Source organism: Musca vetustissima, unplaced genomic scaffold (genome assembly GCF_032173495.1).
Source record: "Musca vetustissima isolate MV318-11 ecotype Yass unplaced genomic scaffold, APGP_CSIRO_Mvet_v1 utg31629, whole genome shotgun sequence".
NCBI lineage: Eukaryota > Metazoa > Arthropoda > Insecta > Diptera > Muscidae > Musca > Musca vetustissima.
In genome coordinates, this window is record NW_026882559.1 from 314,146 (window position 1) to 332,978 (window position 18,833).

Below are 18,833 nucleotides of genomic sequence, written 5' to 3' on the forward strand. Positions count from 1 at the left end.
TATTGACATTTTTATTTGTTTATAATTGCATTACCGTATGAAGGTGTTGTCGGGAATATTAATTTAGAAAATTAAAAATATAGGTATTAATCACATAACAGGATACTGGAATATGAGGTTGCAAAAAAAGTCATAGCCCTAATATATATATATATATATATATATCTTGAAAACGAGGCCTATACTTCGGTTGGTTATTTTTCACAATTACAATATAAAAGTGAGTTGACTTCAGCAAAAAATAACTAATAAAAGTTCGTAGCAGATCCAATAATATTGGAGCTGTAATATTGTTTGTAACTAAAATATTCGTCTCTTAACACGTAACGGTGGAACAGTGATTCATTTCCTATTTTGGAGTTCCAGATGTACTGACCAGGTTTCACATCTTTGGTTTTGGGGGTAAATTACAAAATTTGTTCCGCGTCATAATTTTATGAACATAATATAATTTATATTTTTCAATTGTTAATTATATATTATCCTTATTGTCAATATTCGTAGTTATCGCATTGCACATAGTCAGCATATTAAAATTGTAAGCATGAATATATCTTTAGTTTTGTTTCAGATTCTTTCTACCTCATTTAATCAATTGTTACGGTCTAATTTGCAATGAGTTCAATGTTTTTATTGACCCAACCAAGAAATGTAGGTGTAGTTTACACAACCACCGCCGCCCACTTATACATCTAATATGAAAAAGGTCATTACTCATGCGTGATTAGAGCTATGGCAAAGACAAAAAACACTTGGATATGTTTGAACACATTAAAAGTATCATCCATCAGTACCACAAATGATATCGGTTAGAGATTTTATTTTTGTTAAGATTCATATTTGCAACAACGACTTGGATTTATTTGTTTGTGGTATTAGGTTGTCTGAATCGTCGCGTCTCAAGAAAACTAATGCTGAAACCACTACCACAGAAGTATCAGTAACATTAACATGAATCTCTAAAAGCGAAACTGCATATTCAATTTAAAATTTGGCAGTGTTGAATAGCAAGATTTTGGCATCGAAAATATATATAATAGTATTAATTTTTTTTTTTTTTTGTGAAAATGTAAAATGTAGGAGCCAAGTATCAAAAAGATCGCATGAAGAGTTTTAAGATGAGCTCTCTCCTTAACAATTCGTTATTATTTTTAATTGTTTTTTTTTTTAATTCTGAAGGGGCATTCTTGTATGATTAAGTTTCGAATTAAATAAAAATATATGTCCTTCAACAAAATCCCATATATGAAACTAAATCATTTCGTTTGGGTACACAAATTACCTTGTAAACTCATCTACATGGGCCACTATAAAACTTCCTCCTTTCTCTCAATGCCTCCGTTTTGTGGGATGACAACATTCTCATATAAAATTCCCAACGTAGAAAATTCTCAACATTACATACCCACAGATACATTACATCATTCTTAAAACCCACATGAATAGACAACATTCCAAGCTGTCTCAATGTGAGAGCGAACCTTTGTCAAGAACACAATGGAAAATGTCCGCAGCTTAAATCTTTTCGCATATTCTACTGTCGTAGCGCAAAAAACAAAATAAACAAACAAAGATAGACCAGAATTATTTAATGAATTTAGAGAGAGAATGAGGAGGAAACAAGTTTAGTTGAGATTTTTCACTTGAATGACTTGCCGAAGAAGAATAGCTAGAAAATAATTCTTTACAACTTCTTGTCGTTCAGTTTTCCTTTTGTTGTTTTTGTGTTTCCATTCTGTATCTTTTTCCACTTTCTTTGTCTTTATAAATTTGTTGTTATTAGGTTTTTGATTATTATTTTTTTTTGTCGAAACAGTTGTTGAAAGTCATTGTTATTGTCATGGCTCTTCCTGTGCCGAGAAGTGGCAACTGAGATAGGCGGTAAAGCTGTCATAGCTCATTTCACCTTGGCATTTTTATTTTAGAAAATTACCTTGGAAATGTTAAAAGAAGCGAATAATATTTAAAAGAAATGTCTGTCATGTGTATATAACAATGGAAAATAGCACTGTGTGTGTTAGTAATGGTAATGACTTAAACATCACCACTTAAATAATATTCCTGACACTAGATTAGTCCATAATTTTTCTCCAATTCCGGAAAATGTTCCAATTGAAAGTAGTGACGAATAAAATATATGTATGTATAACATGTTTTTTTAAAAGTTAATATTCATATTTTTATTTTTTTTTCACTCTACACTACTCCTGTCAACAATTCATTAGAGAATCGTAAAATTGGATTTGCTCAATCTTACTTTGTCTGTTCCTTTGGTGTGCGTCTGCCATATATTCAACAAATTCCCTGCAGAAATCAAACATCGGGGATACGTTTCATTGTCGCACTATAGCACAATGTTCACTGCAAACGTGTTTTGTAATTGAATTCTGTCCCGCGAGGATGTATGATTGATATGACAGGCCTGGGAAAAATCAAGGCCACTACATTTTTATTTTAGCAATTAGGAAGTAGTCTGCAATGATTGCTGTAATGTGACACGTGGAAACATTTAAATAAGCTCGGAATTTTATATAAATGATATTGCAACTTAGTAAAAAAATCAATAAATTCAAATGGATTTCCAAGATATACCCTTGAGAAAAATACTTGCTGTTGAGACAAAATCGAAACACATTCGATAATTCAACGTAAATATATTATCAGAATCAGTCAATTTTATTTTCAAATTTATTTTATTCCCATAATAATGCATTATATACTTGTTATATTTGCAGAAGCTTTGCTACAATCACGTCCTCTGCCTCACATACCTCCAGGCTCCACAATACTGGGAGGGGTCAGCGATACCTCAGATCATTTGGGCCAAGATGGTATTTCGCTACATACCACACAATCGCATAGTCAAGGACATAGTTCTACAACATCAGGTTTTGAATCTGCTCACAGATGGACTTCTAAAGAGAATCTCCTAGCACCTGGTCCCGAAGAAGATGATCCACAGCTATTTGTGGCTTTATACGATTTCCAAGCGGGCGGTGAAAACCAATTAAGCCTAAAGAAGGGCGAACAAGTACGCATACTGTCATATAATAAATCCGGCGAATGGTGTGAAGCTCATTCCGATTCGGGAAATGTGGGTTGGGTGCCCTCGAACTATGTCACGCCACTTAATTCGCTGGAAAAGCATTCTTGGTATCATGGTCCTATATCACGCAATGCAGCCGAATATTTGCTCAGTTCCGGTATAAATGGCAGTTTTCTGGTCAGAGAAAGTGAAAGTTCACCAGGTCAAAGAAGTATAAGTTTAAGGTATAGCCTCAATGAAATCAAATTCGAATCAATATTTTGTATCATTTGTTTTTTCTGCTGTGTTTACAGATATGAAGGTCGTGTTTATCATTATCGTATTTCCGAAGATCCCGACGGTAAGGTTTTCGTTACAGCTGAAGCCAAATTTAATACTCTAGCCGAACTGGTACACCATCACAGTGTACCGCATGAGGGTCATGGACTGATTACACCCCTCTTGTATCCTGCACCAAAGCAAAATAAACCAACAGTATTTCCCCTTAGTCCTGAGCCGGATGAGTGGGAAATCTGCCGTACTGATATTGTAATGAAACACAAATTGGGCGGCGGCCAATACGGCGAGGTATACGAAGCCATATGGAAACGTTATGGCAATACTGTGGCTGTTAAAACACTCAAAGAGGACACAATGGCCCTTAAGGATTTCCTTGAAGAGGCAGCCATTATGAAAGAAATGAAACATCCAAATTTAGTGCAACTAATTGGTAAGTAATACACATACAACAATACGTAGGGATAGGAAAGTAATTAAATATTGAAGTAAAAAGTAAATACCAACTAGCTATCAATTCAGAAAAATCTCTTCCTCGCGGAATAACATTTTAAAAGGAAATCTTAGAAATATGTTACTACACTTTATCTGAAAAAATTGAAATGCTTAATGGAATGATGTATAGTTGTATCTGTCAAACTAATTATACATATACGAGCCTACTTCTTTTTTCTCTATTTCATATCCCTATTCTTCTAATCATTTTTCACGCTCTTTTTCAGGTGTTTGTACAAGAGAGCCTCCTTTTTATATTATCACCGAATTTATGTCACACGGTAATCTTTTGGATTTCTTACGCTCCGCTGGCAGAGAAACCTTAGATGCTGTGGCTTTACTATATATGGCAACACAAATAGCTTCGGGTATGAGCTATTTGGAATCTCGTAATTATATACACCGTGACTTGGCCGCCCGTAATTGTTTGGTCGGCGACAATAAATTGGTAAAGGTAGCCGATTTCGGTTTGGCTCGTCTGATGCGTGATGACACCTATACGGCGCATGCGGGCGCCAAGTTTCCCATCAAGTGGACCGCCCCCGAGGGATTGGCCTACAATAAGTTCAGTACGAAGTCCGACGTTTGGGCATTTGGTGTTCTTCTGTGGGAAATCGCGACATATGGTATGTCACCATATCCGGGCATTGATCTAACCGATGTCTTTCATAAGCTGGAGAAAGGCTATCGCATGGAAAGACCGCCGGGATGTCCACCAGAAGTGTATGATCTTATGCGTCAGTGTTGGCAATGGAATGCGGCGGATAGGCCGACATTTAAGAGCATACATCATGCTTTGGAACATATGTTTCAGGTGGGTGAATTATGGGAAAGTGGTTGTGGTGTTATTGGTGTTGGTGGTGGAGTTGGTGTTGGTTACCATAGGAATGACGATGATCATAACATTGATGGTGACGATGAATATGAGGACGACGGCATTGAGCTTTGATTTCAACTCACGGATCACGATCGTGAGTGGACACAACATCAAAATCATGGCTATAACAACAATGCTTTACTACATTGTAGAGACATTACTAATAAAAGACTAGAAATCAATTGTTTAGATAAAGCAAATAACAATAATAATGGACAAGCTCATCTTAATTTCTTCGATCTGCAGGAATCATCTATAACTGAAGCGGTCGAAAAACAACTGAACGCCACTACAACGACCTCAGCAACAACGACAAATATCGCTCAAAGCCTAACGCCACAAATGACGAAAAAGGGCATACAGGGTGGTGGCGGCGGAAGTGGTAGTGGTAATAGTGGAGGAGGTGGTCTGACACCAGGTGGTCATCACGATCAGCAAGCCAGTACACCAATGTCAGGTAAGTCGAAAATATATCTATATAACATTATGTCCATAAAACCAACCAAGTTTGCAACTCGGTTCCACTTGTAAATTTATTTCAAATTATAGAAACTGGTTCAACATCAACAAAACTGTCGACGTTTTCCAGCCAAGGCAAAGGCAATGTACAAATGCGTAGAACCACCAACAAGCAAGGCAAACAGGCCCCAGCTCCACCCAAGAGAACAAGGTAAACGATAATTGTAATGTTGTACTCAGTGGCATTTTGAATAATGAACAAATCTCCAATTGTCTCTTGCAGCCTTCTGTCATCGAGTCGTGATAGCACTTATCGTGATGAAGATCCAACGAGTGCATCTACTCGACAACTGATCGATGAAATGCACACAAATGGTAAAACTGTTTACAGATCGTTTACCTTAAGTAGAACTTGTAAACCCTTACATTCGACCTTTTATTCTGCTTTCAACAACAACTACAACAACAATATCAGCAAAAATTATAACAACAGCAACAAATCCTTTGTTGTTAACAATCCCTCTTCTTGTACACAAAAGTTACAGAAGAACGAAATTCAAAATTCTGTCCCCCTCAATCCTACAACGGGGTTTGCTATTAAAAAATCCTCCTCATGCAGTAGTTTTCTAGTTGATATATTATTTCGAGGTATTTGTCCGAAGCGCAGTAAGACGAAATGTATTTTATTTTTTCTTCCTTTCTTTTTCTTGTATTTGTGTTGTTTATTGTTTTTGTCTTGTGTTATTTTTATGTTCTTATTTGCAAATATGTTATTTTTTTTATATTTAATTTTGAGTTTTGTATATTTTTAGTTTTATTATTTAAATTACTAACATAGTAGTATCACATTTGATGATTTATTGGTTTCAATCGGTTATTTTATTGACAACAAAATTAATCTCCTGATAATTTACGCTTTAATATCTGGTCTAATCGGATTAGTTTTTTCTTCTTTTAATCTACACTTTAATTCTGCAGTTTTTCCTAGTTTTATTTTGTTTAATATACAATGTATGTACACAGTTGGAATATAAAGTATTTAGGTATACAACTAACACATGTATATGAGGAAGGATATTTATTTTACCGGAAGAATAAGTAATGCTCAACACAAATTCGTACTCATAGACTAGCGATATTACAGTAATTAGGTATGTTTAATAGCCCAATAATTTGTAATGTTTGCTACTGCGTGTACAAAAGTAATAGTAGGTTTTGTAAGGTGAGGTTGAAAAGAGGGGCGGTCCCACCACATATTCTGTTTTTTATGCTCCCAGAAAGGAAAATATCGCTATTCTTCTATGAGTTTTGTGTTCTTTCACATTCATCAATTTTGTTTGAAAGTTGTTCAAATGTTTTTCTTGCAATGGACACAGTATAATTTTACGTATTTCAAGAAAATTTACATTTAGAAATATTTATAATTAATTTTGTAAAATCTCATTATAATTGAGTATGTGGTAATTGTAGGTGTCTGTATTTGTTATGTCTTTTTTGTTATATTATTATTTGAATTTAATGAACAGTGTCTCACAAAAAATTAGATAATCGAATGCACATCTAAAAAGTAAAAAAAAAATACTTAATTATAGAATTATAATTCTGATGCCAAAGTCGTATTACGAATTACATTTTTCTAAAAACTTTTCGATTTTTGTGGGACACTATACTTATATGTAGTATTTTTGTTATCATTTTTAGTTATTTTTTATAGTTTCTGCTTTACATTCATTTTCTTGCTACGCTTTGGAATGTGGAAAAACGATTTACTGCCCGCAATAACCTCGCAACGTTTCAAATTACAAATCATCACCTAATTCATTTTTTTACCTCTTCCATTCTACCATCTTTTCTTCAACTATCTGTAGGATTACTAGTTGGCAAGTAAATATCCATCTAAACATATCCATTTCTTTATCTCAAAACAGGTTTGACACGTGATATTAACAATTTGAATCAACGCTATGATTCGGAAAATGATAATGCCGGTGGGGGCGATCCCGATACTGATCATACTGGCGATAGTCTGGAACAGAACCAACCAAGTCAACATCAGCAACAGAAAATGCAACATTCGATGCATGTTACCGCTGGCAATAATATTGCTGCCCGAGGAGCTCAAACACATTCCTCATTCAAAAGACCAACTCCTGTTATGGGCAATCGAGGTTTGGAAACACGACAAAGTAAACGATCTCAACATCCCAGGCCAGATACATCAAATCAAAATACCGTTGGCACGGCTCAACCTATACAAGTGGGAGCCTTGGAAGTCATGAATGTCAAGCGAGTCGTAAATCGATATGGCACTTTGCCCAAAGTGCAGAGAATTGGACAATTTTTAGACAGCTTGGAAGATTCTAATGACAGCACCGCAGGAATACTTCCGCAGCCTCCCCAGCCAAACACTAACGTCGTTACAAATGGCCTCGGCACTCGAGTCCTAAATTCAGCAGCCAAAACACCCGTTGCAGGTACTCCATTAGCTGCGCCATTGCCCCAGCAAATGATACGAAGCAATTCATCGGGTGGCGTGACCATGCAGAACAACGCAACGGCCAGTCTAAATAAACTTCAAAGGCATCGTACAACTGCTGATGGCAGCAGCATGATGACATTTTCCTCATTCCGAGGCAACAGTTCAAGTAATTCTCCCAAAAGAAACCAGCAACCAGCTTTGGCCAATTTAGAGTTTCCTCCACCACCGTTGGATTTGCCGCCACCCCCAGAGGAGTTTGAAACTATGCCTCCTCCACCTCCACCACAGCCAGATTGTGATATTGTTCCTCCATTCCCTATGCAATCCCAACATCAGCAGCAACAGCCGCCGCAATACTCCGTCGGAAATTTAGCAGCTAAAACAAGTTGTAATGATGTTTCAAATACGGCACCCAGTGTGGAAGAAGCCAGCTCAAGGTTCGGTGTTTCATTAAGAAAACGAGAACCATCGACAGACTCGTGCAGTTCACTGGGAACTCCAGCTGCCCCAGACAATAACAACGGCAACCAGAGCCAAGACATGAAGGAAAAACTCATGGCCGAAATCAAAGACCGGCAAGTAAAAGAAAATAATTCTACATCAGCTAATATACAAAATGGAAATGCCGGCGGTGTTGATCCGGTTTCATTGCTGGTCAATGAATTGGCCGAAAGCATGAACTTGCCTAAACAAGCAAAGGTTGCCACAAACAACACATCACCGAAATCTCCACCTACTATGCCGGAGACAAATGCAAGTAACTCGAACACTTTCAAAGCTCAACTTAAGAAAGTCGATTCGAAGAAGGTACCGACACCCACCCAGAAACCCGATGCTCCATCAAATATAATCGATTTTAAGGCACATTTGCGCAGAGTTGAAACAAAGACAAATGACATTAAAGACAACAACCAGAAAGAATCTAAAAAAGACAATGAAATTGTGATCACAACTAACACAACAAAGACTCCCACAACGACAAATAACTCCAAACCGGCCATATGCTCTGGCTCATCAACCTTAGGCCGTAAAGATAAGGAGGAGACCAAATTCAGTATTGCTTCCAATGCAGGTTCAATTGTGGGCAGTGGTAGCGGCGGAGGAAGCCAAACACAAAAGACTGAAATCAAAATAGATTTACAAGGCCAACATCCCCAACAACAGCAATCCCAAAATACCAACGTTTCGAATGCCAATGTGACGAATGAAAATTCAGTTGAAACGCCTCAGCAGGACAATCCAGCAGTTGAGGGTGGTAAGAGACGTAGTACAGGTAGTATTAATAGTTTGAAAAAATTGTGGGAGCAGCCCGGCCAAAATCAACCAGACTATGCATCTACACAGAGCATGCAAGGAAACTCCGTTAGCACGAATAGCTCCAATCAATTGTCTCCAAAATTTGCATTTAAGCCCTCTTCCGCAGGTGCAGGTGGTCCACAGACCACGCCCACAAACGCAACCAGCGCCACTAATTCGATATCCAACAACACCACTAGCAGCACCACAACCACTATTATGCATCAACGCACTCAAATATCACCAAGATCTAGCAATAACAAACCTCCACCACCCATGCAACCCCCACCACCACCTCCTCCCCAACAACAACAACAAACTCATAATCCCATTACCAACTCCACCGTCTCCAATGCAACCACATCAACAACATCTACACATTTAACCAATTCCATTTCGACACAATTTACAGAGCTCACCAGCAGTAGCAATAATGGCCTCGCCGGCGGCGAACACCAAGAAAGTGCAGCCAATCAAGCCAATAATGATCTCATGACCCAATCAATGTTCGTAGAGAACACCAACTCCTGCTCAACCGCAGCGGGCAACAACAAACTCACCTCGTCGACCATCAATAAACCGGCCGTTCCACTCAAACCCACCAAACTAACGATCTATGCCACACCAATGGCTCAAAAAATTGCCTCAGCAGGCGGGAATACAGACATCCCCACGACTGCAGCCACTCCAAATTCAACGCAAATCTCACGGGAGAGTATCTTGGAATTGGTTAGTCTGCTGGAGGGTTCTCTCAAGCACCCCGTCAACACAATATCCGCCTCCCAATGGCTCCAGTTGAGTGATAAGCTAAACATTTTACAAAATTCATGTGTCGTTTTTGCCGACAACGAATGCATGCCGCCACACTCCAAATTCCACTTCCGTGAATTGGTCACACGGGTCGAGACGCAGTCGCAAAGTTTGCGCGTGGCTGGCACTAAGAACGTCCAGGATAACGAGCGTTTGGTGGGTGAAGTTGGCCAATCATTAAAACAGATAACGAATGCATTGCATAGGTAAATATTAAGAAATGGGGCGGGCGGGGAATTGTGGTTAGATGCAGAAGGGAATTTCATAAAGAGACAGAAATAGGATGTAGTGGAAAACATGCAGTATGTACAAGGGAATTTGAATTTTTGTAAAGGGTGTTTGTTTTAAGAAATTCCCTTCTATGTCTTGGGAAAAATAACGGCAACAATTGTTAAGGATGTTTGGCAGGGGTATTAGCTCGTCTAAAATTATGAAAGAGGATTCGGGTTTTAAAGAATGAATAATTTTGTTGTATTTAACTTTTGAATAAAAAAGTTATATAAAAATGGGTGTGGCCGAATCACTTTCACAATTAACATTCGTCTTTCCAAGGTCGAGAAAACATCTTTAACAATTAAGAAAATAATTGCTTTAGTTTTTTCTTTTGTTGGAACATTTTTACGTCTCGAAAACCACAATTCAAAATTTACGTTTTAATTTGTAAGCAAAGGTATATTATTTATAAGCTTTACATTTTCTTTATATATAAATTATATTCGTAAAATATCGTCGTACATACATATACATATATTTTTTTCGATCATCTATATTAAACCGCAACAAAGAGGATATATTTATAAAATCTAGTCATATAACAAGCAAACAAAAAACACGATGAAAAAAATTATTAGTATGTATATCAAAGAAGAATAAAACGAAAATAAAATTACAAAAAAAAAAAACATTAAAATTAAAATAACGTAAATATTATACCACAAAAATTATTCTAAAACTAAAATTAACTAAAACGAATTATGAAGAAAGAACTCCATTTATATCGTAGATTGTAGAATTTCATAATTACATACGAACAGAATAAAAGAAACAAACACTCATATATACACATATTTATCATATTCATATACGAAAATACATACACAGACTTATGGCATAAATAAATAATTTAGCTATTCCAAAAACCTCAATAAAAATAAAGCCATCGTCGATTTGGTTCTTTTTCATGCTACTTCTTAAGACAATCCCAAATTACTTTCGACCATTTTCCTATTCACGGTTTTTGTTTAAATATATTTTACATTAATTTGCGATTTATATATTTTATGTATTTATTTCAAATGTTTAGCATTAGTCTTAGAATATTATTATATTTTTTAAATATTGTTTATTTTTTCCTATCAAGCCAAATTATTTTTTAATATAAAAAATTATGTTTTTATTAAATTAAATAAAAAGTAATGATAATACTATAAGACTTCAATAAAAAATTTAAGTCATTATCTTCCAAATAATACAAAAATAGAATTATGTTTTATTATTTAGCGACATTGATTTTTTGAAGTGGTAAGGTGCAGTGTCTTTCTATTTATCGTCAACAAATGATTATTCCTCGTGGGAAGTATAGTACACAGTATTTGTTGCATAGATATGTAGAGGTGGACATAGATACGTTCGAAGTGGACATTTCATACAAAAATTTATTTTTGAAATAAAAATGTTCATATTGAACTTCAGATTACCTTACTGCTGTAGTTACGAGGGACCCAATGTAGGCTATTTTATTTCTATTCTACGGGTATGGGTATACAAAAAAAAAATAATTAAAAAAATGTATGTAATGATTTTTATTAAGTTTTTTGTAATTTATTTTATGAATTATGTTAAAAAACTTTCTATTCCGTTTTGGTTACCATATTGTATCAGTAATATTCGATTTAACGAATTCGAGTGTATTACTGCCAAGATTCTTAAAATATTATATATATTTTTTGGTTTTTTTAAGAAACGATTTCTACACAAATAGGACAGTTTTATGAAAAATAGTTTCAAATCCAAGGGTAATATTACATTATTAATATGTTTTCGAATAAATATGTAATGTTTATACAGGCAAATCTTAGCCATGAAGTTAAAGTAAATCGAGATTTCCCATAATTTACAAATAATTACCATTTTGTATGTATTACAACGTTTAGTTTTTCTTTCTAAAATTGTAAATGTTTCCATTCTGTGTTAATTCGTAAAATGCATAAAAAGCTTCCTTTAATAAAGTCAAAGTGAAAATGATACCACCAAACAAGAAACATTACTGGAATACTCAACAAATTATAGTCTTGGATTTCACATTTACTCTAATTAAACTAATTTAACTTAGTAATGCCATAATTATCACAGCATATATTTTTAATTCAAACTAAAAATAACAAAATATGGCAAAGAAAGTAGATTTGATATTCAAATATTAATGTCCATTTGCTGCAATTTTTCGGAAAATAACTACATATTTTTATAATAGACATCGGAAAAAAAAATTTATTATATATAATAGAAATAATTCAAAGCTTTCTCATTTTTTATTTATAGTAGGTATAGTAAGTATAAGTATATCTCTAACTCATAATGCAACTCAGAACAACGCAATTTTCATAAACAAGTAAATACAAAAAGGAAATGAGTACACTCATGCCCTTTAAAAATTATATTATGTGTATGTGTCGGTGTGAATTACTATTATCTTATTATCAACATATACAAAGATATTTATGGACATTGACAAAAGAAATATATATATATTAGCCTTTAGCCATTAAGTACGGCATCTAATCATTAATATAAAAAAATAACAAAATTATATCATCAAATATGATAAAGTGATTAAAAGAAAACTAAAAACAAATACTATTTAATTTTCCATACATATTTTAAATAATGTAACCAATGTTTTAATCATTTAATTAACGTGTTAATCATTTTACAAATTTAATCATTTTAAAACCGCCATCATTAATCTGAAAATAAATATCATTAAATTCCACACTCTTACACATATATTCATGAACAACACATACATTTTCTATTTCAAATAGAAATAAATGCATTTTCTTTCAATAACTGCAATTAGTTGATAAATATTTTATTCGTGTCCAATAAAAAAATAGCAATTTATTTTTGGAGGATCAAATATAAGGCGGATCAAGGGATAAATTATAATACTATTAACAAATGACATTGAAACAAATATATATAATAGTTTTGTCATACCAAACACACGATTTTATTGAAGTGGTAATGAACATGTAAGTATTATTCGAAATCAATTCCGAAAGCATATGCAGTGTTGCTAATAATAAATTTACATTGTACCAGATTAAGTTAACCCAGTGGGTTTTAATTGTCAATTCCATTACATATTTGTCAAATAAATCGTCATAAAGCATGCTAACCCTGCAAAAAGTTATAATGCACATGTAGTTTAACATATGGTCTGTTCCCGTACTGCAAGAATCTACTAGATTTTACTATTTTCTTCGATATCATAAAGGAAAATTCGTTATCGTAGTAAAAATTAGTAGATTCTTGCAGTACGGGAACAGACCAATAATTTGCCTAACTTCTGCAGCCAAAATATTTTGTTCAAATCCCCATTAAAACTCAAAATTAAAATTCACCTAAAGGAATCCTTCGACTTAGTAGACTTCGAGGAAGAAAGGTATCTAGTTTTATAAAACTAGTATAGCCAACTAGATGCTTTCATATGGTCTGATCTGTACTGAACTTTTTTAACTTTTTGAAATTTTATTGTATAAAGAAAAATATCTTACTCTCCCGTTTAAATTTACGAAATCCTCTCGATCTCAAATGTAAATTCCGTAGCGTTTACGTTATAGTCCACTTGATTTGGGAATTGACAATGTAATTGACAATTTAAATTCTCTGGGTTAACGAAATCCGGTACAATGTAAACGTAGTATATGTACTAACCTCTGTGATGATATGGCTACCTTATTAAATCTGTGTTGAACGTAATTTTACGGAGTTTAAACGAACGTTTTGCCGGTTCCTCTCCTCTATGTGGATTTATTTGACATATATGTAATGAAATTGACATTTAGGTCGACGGAATTAAATAAATCAAGTACAATGTAAACGTACTATTAGAACGGAATTATAGTTCATCGTTTTTCAATTGCCGAATATATCTCGATTAGTCATCAATAACGTGTTTATGGATCCCTATTGCCACTGCCGTTGCCTCTCCGGCATAGAAAGTACATCGGCGACACACAACCGTAGTTATAATCAAAACGGCTTTGTTCTCTGTTCACGCAACAACTAGGGATACATAGTCGAGAGTAAAAGTCGACTTTTAGACATTTCGATTTTTGCCTCTGAATTTATGGGTACTAAATGGTACTATATTTGGAACAATTTGTATTGTTTGTAAACCGATTGAGGTGGGATCCTCAAATTTGGAGTTACTATCTTTGTTAGGGGGTTAGAATTGGGGCATGTAGGAAGTTTTGCAAAATGGTACTGGAATCCTGAAATTGAGAAATTTGATTTCTATTGGATTTATATTAATTGGTTTGTTCCCGTACTGCAAGAATCTACAACTTTTTACTACGATAACGAATTTTCCTTTGTGTTATCGAAGAAAATAGTAAAATGTAGTAGATTCTTGCAGAACGGGAACAGACCAAATGTGTACCAAATGGTACTAAATTTGATAAAATTAAGATTTGGGTTAATCTATAGAGCTCAAACCATGAAATTTGGAATAAGATTCGGAAATAAGTACTATTAGTAATGACCAAACCCAACAGTAACATACAGTTCGAAATTGTTCTTTATTAAATGTCCTCCCTTATTCAATTTACTTAATCTGCCTTCCTGGAAGGTTTGAAGAAGCAAATGGAATTTGCAATTTTTAGAAAATTTTGGGTTTGGTATAATAACCACCAAATCGATCTTGAAAAGTCGACTTTGCAATTTCCTCAAAAATCAAAAGTCAACTTCGACTTTTTGACTTTTCAATACAAAAATTCGATTAATCGATTAGTCGAAAGTCGATTTACTTATCCCTAGCAACAACTGAGAACTAAGAGATATTTTATTGGGAAAATTTTTTAAAACGATAGAAAATTAACATTAAACTTTGCAAATCCACTTCGGCAGTAATAAAAACAAAGCAACGTAATTAAATATCGAAATAATAAAACTGTGGAACCAGAAATTTGGATAAAGACGATAAGCACAGAAGAAGACTAAAAGAGAGAAAAAAGTTTTGTCAGCAGTCTGTCCGGTGAACAGTCAGTCACAGTCACACACGAAGAGCAGAGCAGAAAAACGAAAAAAAGCGACAAAAGGCAAGACGACACATTGCAGACGAAGAGCAAGAAGACACCCTTAAATACCACAAATAATAAAAAATAATACCAAGAACACTTACAAACAATTCCATCGCAGCGATTTAAAATTTTATTTTTTGTAAATTTTTAGTTCGTTATTTGTGTGTGTGTACGCGCGTACGTGAGAGGAGGCACGAGAGGATATGCCGCTCTTTGGTAAATCACAAAAGACTCCAGCTGAGCTGGTCAAGTCACTCAAGGAAGCCATCAATGCCTTGGAGACCGGCGGAGATCGCAAGGCTGAAAAAGCCCAGGAAGATGTCAGTAAAAATCTGGTCAGCATAAAGAATATGCTGTACGGCAGCACAGATTCCGAACCACCGGCCGACTATGTTGTCGCCCAATTGTCTCAGGAATTGTACAACAGCAATCTGTTGTTGTTACTGATACAAAACCTGCAACGCATAGACTTCGAGGGCAAGAAACACGTAGCGTTAATATTTAACAACGTTCTGAGAAGGCAAATCGGCACGAGATCACCCACGGTCGAGTATATTTGTACGAAGCCGGAAATCCTCTTTACCCTTATGGCCGGATATGAAGACGCCCACCCTGAGATTGCCCTTAATTCCGGTACCATGCTGAGAGAGTGTGCCCGATACGAAGCCTTGGCGAAGATAATGATACACTCGGATGAGTTTTTCAAGTTCTTCCGCTATGTTGAAGTGTCCACTTTTGACATAGCAAGCGACGCGTTTTCGACGTTTAAAGAGTTGCTAACCCGCCACAAGTTGCTGTGCGCCGAGTTCTTGGAGGCCAACTACGATAAATTCTTCACCCAGCACTATCAGCACCTGTTAAATTCGGAGAACTATGTCACCCGACGCCAGTCACTTAAGTTGTTGGGTGAACTGCTGTTGGATCGTCACAATTTCAGCGTGATGACACGATATATTTCCGAGCCGGAAAACCTGAAGCTAATGATGAACATGCTCAAAGAGAAATCACGCAACATACAATTTGAGGCCTTCCATGTTTTTAAAGTATTTGTGGCTAATCCCAACAAACCGAAGCCCATACTCGATATCCTGCTACGCAATCAATCAAAACTGGTGGACTTTTTGACCAATTTCCACACAGATCGTTCCGAGGACGAACAATTCAATGACGAGAAGGCGTATCTAATCAAGCAGATTAAGGAGTTGAAGCCACTACAAGAGGCTTAGTGCGCCAGCATAACACACGCCGCCGCCGCCTCCAGCCCTCAAACACACAGCAACAACAAATCCTATGAAGAATGCCAAAATGCATAAAAACGAACATTAAATAAAAAAGAACACACACACAAGACGTTAGAACTGCATGTAAAACAACAACCATTAGACCTAAACCAAGAAGCAGAAAATATTTTAGAAATTAACAACCAAACACACACACAACAAATACTAATAATATCCCGAACCCATAATATCACCACCAATGGCCACTCCTCAAAATGTCCTGGAAGTTGACGATGATGTTGGACTGGAATCAATTTGAAAACTGCTTGGCAGTATGGTTTTTGTTTTCCTTTTTCTAATGATTATGATGATTAAAAAAAGAAAAACAACATAGTAATAGTTTTTATTTAGTAGTTTAACAAAACGTGTTAATATAACGCGACAACCGAACCCGTTTAACGAACGACAGACAGACAAGTTGATGATGATGATGTTGAAGAGACACTACTTTTTAGCTTATACTACAAATTTATAAAGTAAAAGTAAAGAGAAAAAACATAAAACAAAAGAAAAACATATAAACACTTAAAAACAAAATACAATAATTTAATTAATTAAAAATTGAACATTTTTAAAAATAACTGAACAACAACTGAATTTAACAACTAAACTGAGAAAACAACAAAAAGTAATTATATTTTATAACAAAAAAAAAACAACAATTTAACAAATGCAGACACAACATAATTTGGGTATTTCATATCCTTACTCCAGGAGAAGTGAACGGACTAATAGAAGCAATCACGGTACGCAAACACAGACACACACACCCACACATACAGAATGTTGTAAATTTCAATTCCAAACACTTTTCCCTGTTAACTTAACTCAGCCAGTCATTATTTCTATATTCAGAAATCAATTCTTTGTATTGAGCAATATTAATTTATTCCCTATTCCCGATTCTCTTTTAAATTCTTGTAGATGATTTTCCTACATCCGCAACCATTACCCCTCTTCGTTATTTGTATCTCATTAATGTTAGCAAGATAATTTTTTCTTGAAATATTTGTTTAACTATGTGGAATTGAAAATGCATAAAACAATATTTATGTTAAGTTGAAATTTAATGGAAATAACTCACAGCTTATTGAAGAAAAACAACAACAGCAACAAATCAACAACAACAACATTACTGCATATATTATTATAAATTATATTATTATATAATAAAGGAAAGAAAAACAATAAAGAAAACACACTAAAAAGACATCAAAGTCGTAGCGTTAAAGTCGTTAAAAGAAGGAATTGAGGTATAATTTCTTTTTAGAGTCATCAATCAAATCAGTTGTTGTTATATGGTCTGTACGGTATACGGTAGGTAAAGTTTTGAAAATTCTATTTACATTACTTCGTTAGAGAGTATTTATTGCGGAAAGTAAGTACGCATTGCCTTACCCCCGACTGCATACCTATGGAGTTCGTGGAATTTGATTATGTGACATTACACATTGGAAAAACGTTTAGCATAGATATTCGTTTTATTTTGTATTCTTATCAACATTAGGTGAATGCAGTTATACAGGTGCGTGTGTATTTGACCCATTCATATTTTAGACATTGCACAGACGTTTATTGAAATCTTATTTTATGGGGGGAAATCTCAAGTAGCGGTGTTCTTTTTTAGTATTTGAAATAGTACTAACACCGTATTATTAAAAAAATAGGAATGTCGGGAAGTCTCAGGACAAAGAACTTTCATATTTGGAAGATTTAAAATTCTGATCGCATTTTTCCGTTTAAATTGTATTGGAGCTCGGCTTCTTTGAAATTTTAGTCTATGATGCAATAAAAAAATTAAAAATTTGTTAATTCAGTAAAATATTGTTTTTCTTGTTGCCAATAGTCGGCATAATTTTGCCAGAACAAAAATGTATTCAATCCATTGGTTTACATGTATTTTTAAAATAAAGTGGTATTAACGAATGTACTTTATCATATTTAAATACCATAATAACCATGTTAAAGGCGATTCAATTTATTTGCTTTATTGCAAATTCATTTTTATGAATTTAAATAGCTTTATAAAAATGTAATTAAAAAGTTGGTAGCGGAAAAAGTAAAATGACAAATATTTCCTAAAACAATACATTTTTATGCTTAATACAAAATTATGTTCTTTGTACGGTTTTTTAAGACGTACGTGCTAATTTTTTCATAAGAAACATGAATTTTTGTTAGTGTTAAATCAAACATAGTATTCAAATGAGGGGTTTAAAAATCTTTCGTACAGAAATCCCAAGAAAACGTTCTGTCTCTCGATTCAAATTCTATTTGAACGCCCGAGAAGTAGGACATAAATATATGTAAAGTTAACGTTAACTAAAAATATGATCGTGGCTATATAAACAGGCTAAAAAAGTGGAAAGGTCATAACAGTCGTCAAACATGGCAAATTTCAAAATACAAAATCTACACATATATTTTACCAAAAAAAAGCATATTGAGTTTATTTGATAAACCAAGCTCCAATATTATACAATGAATTTCTTATAGTTAACAAAAGTAT

The 18,833-nt window shown here is 34.5% G+C and overlaps 2 protein-coding genes across 2 annotated transcripts in view; both read left to right on the plus strand.

Annotated features, from left to right (window-relative positions):
• Positions 1 to 10,014, plus strand: part of LOC133329031 (tyrosine-protein kinase Abl) — a 44,759-nt gene extending 34,745 nt beyond the window's left edge. The window contains exons 3-9 of the mRNA XM_061537530.1: positions 2,736 to 3,270; positions 3,340 to 3,755; positions 4,045 to 4,631; positions 4,941 to 5,151; positions 5,244 to 5,364; positions 5,437 to 5,528; positions 7,082 to 10,014. Coding sequence (XP_061393514.1) covers positions 2,736 to 3,270; positions 3,340 to 3,755; positions 4,045 to 4,631; positions 4,941 to 5,151; positions 5,244 to 5,364; positions 5,437 to 5,528; positions 7,082 to 9,948 — 4,829 coding nt within the window. The 3' untranslated portion in view covers positions 9,949 to 10,014. The remainder of the gene's footprint in view (positions 1 to 2,735; positions 3,271 to 3,339; positions 3,756 to 4,044; positions 4,632 to 4,940; positions 5,152 to 5,243; positions 5,365 to 5,436; positions 5,529 to 7,081) is intronic.
• A 4,940-nt stretch (positions 10,015 to 14,954) lies between these two features.
• Positions 14,955 to 16,806, plus strand: LOC133329039 (protein Mo25). The gene has a single exon (XM_061537537.1). It carries the CDS (start codon positions 15,248 to 15,250, stop codon positions 16,268 to 16,270), a length of 1,023 nt encoding a protein of 340 aa, XP_061393521.1. The 5' UTR covers positions 14,955 to 15,247; the 3' UTR covers positions 16,271 to 16,806.
• Positions 16,807 to 18,833: the final 2,027 nt, after the last annotated feature.

Bases quoted from the DNA above. Each gene is read 5' to 3' on its own strand.
- LOC133329039 (XM_061537537.1), top strand. From the start codon at position 15,248: ATGCCGCTCTTTGGTAAATCACAAAAGACTCCAGCTGAGCTGGTCAAG.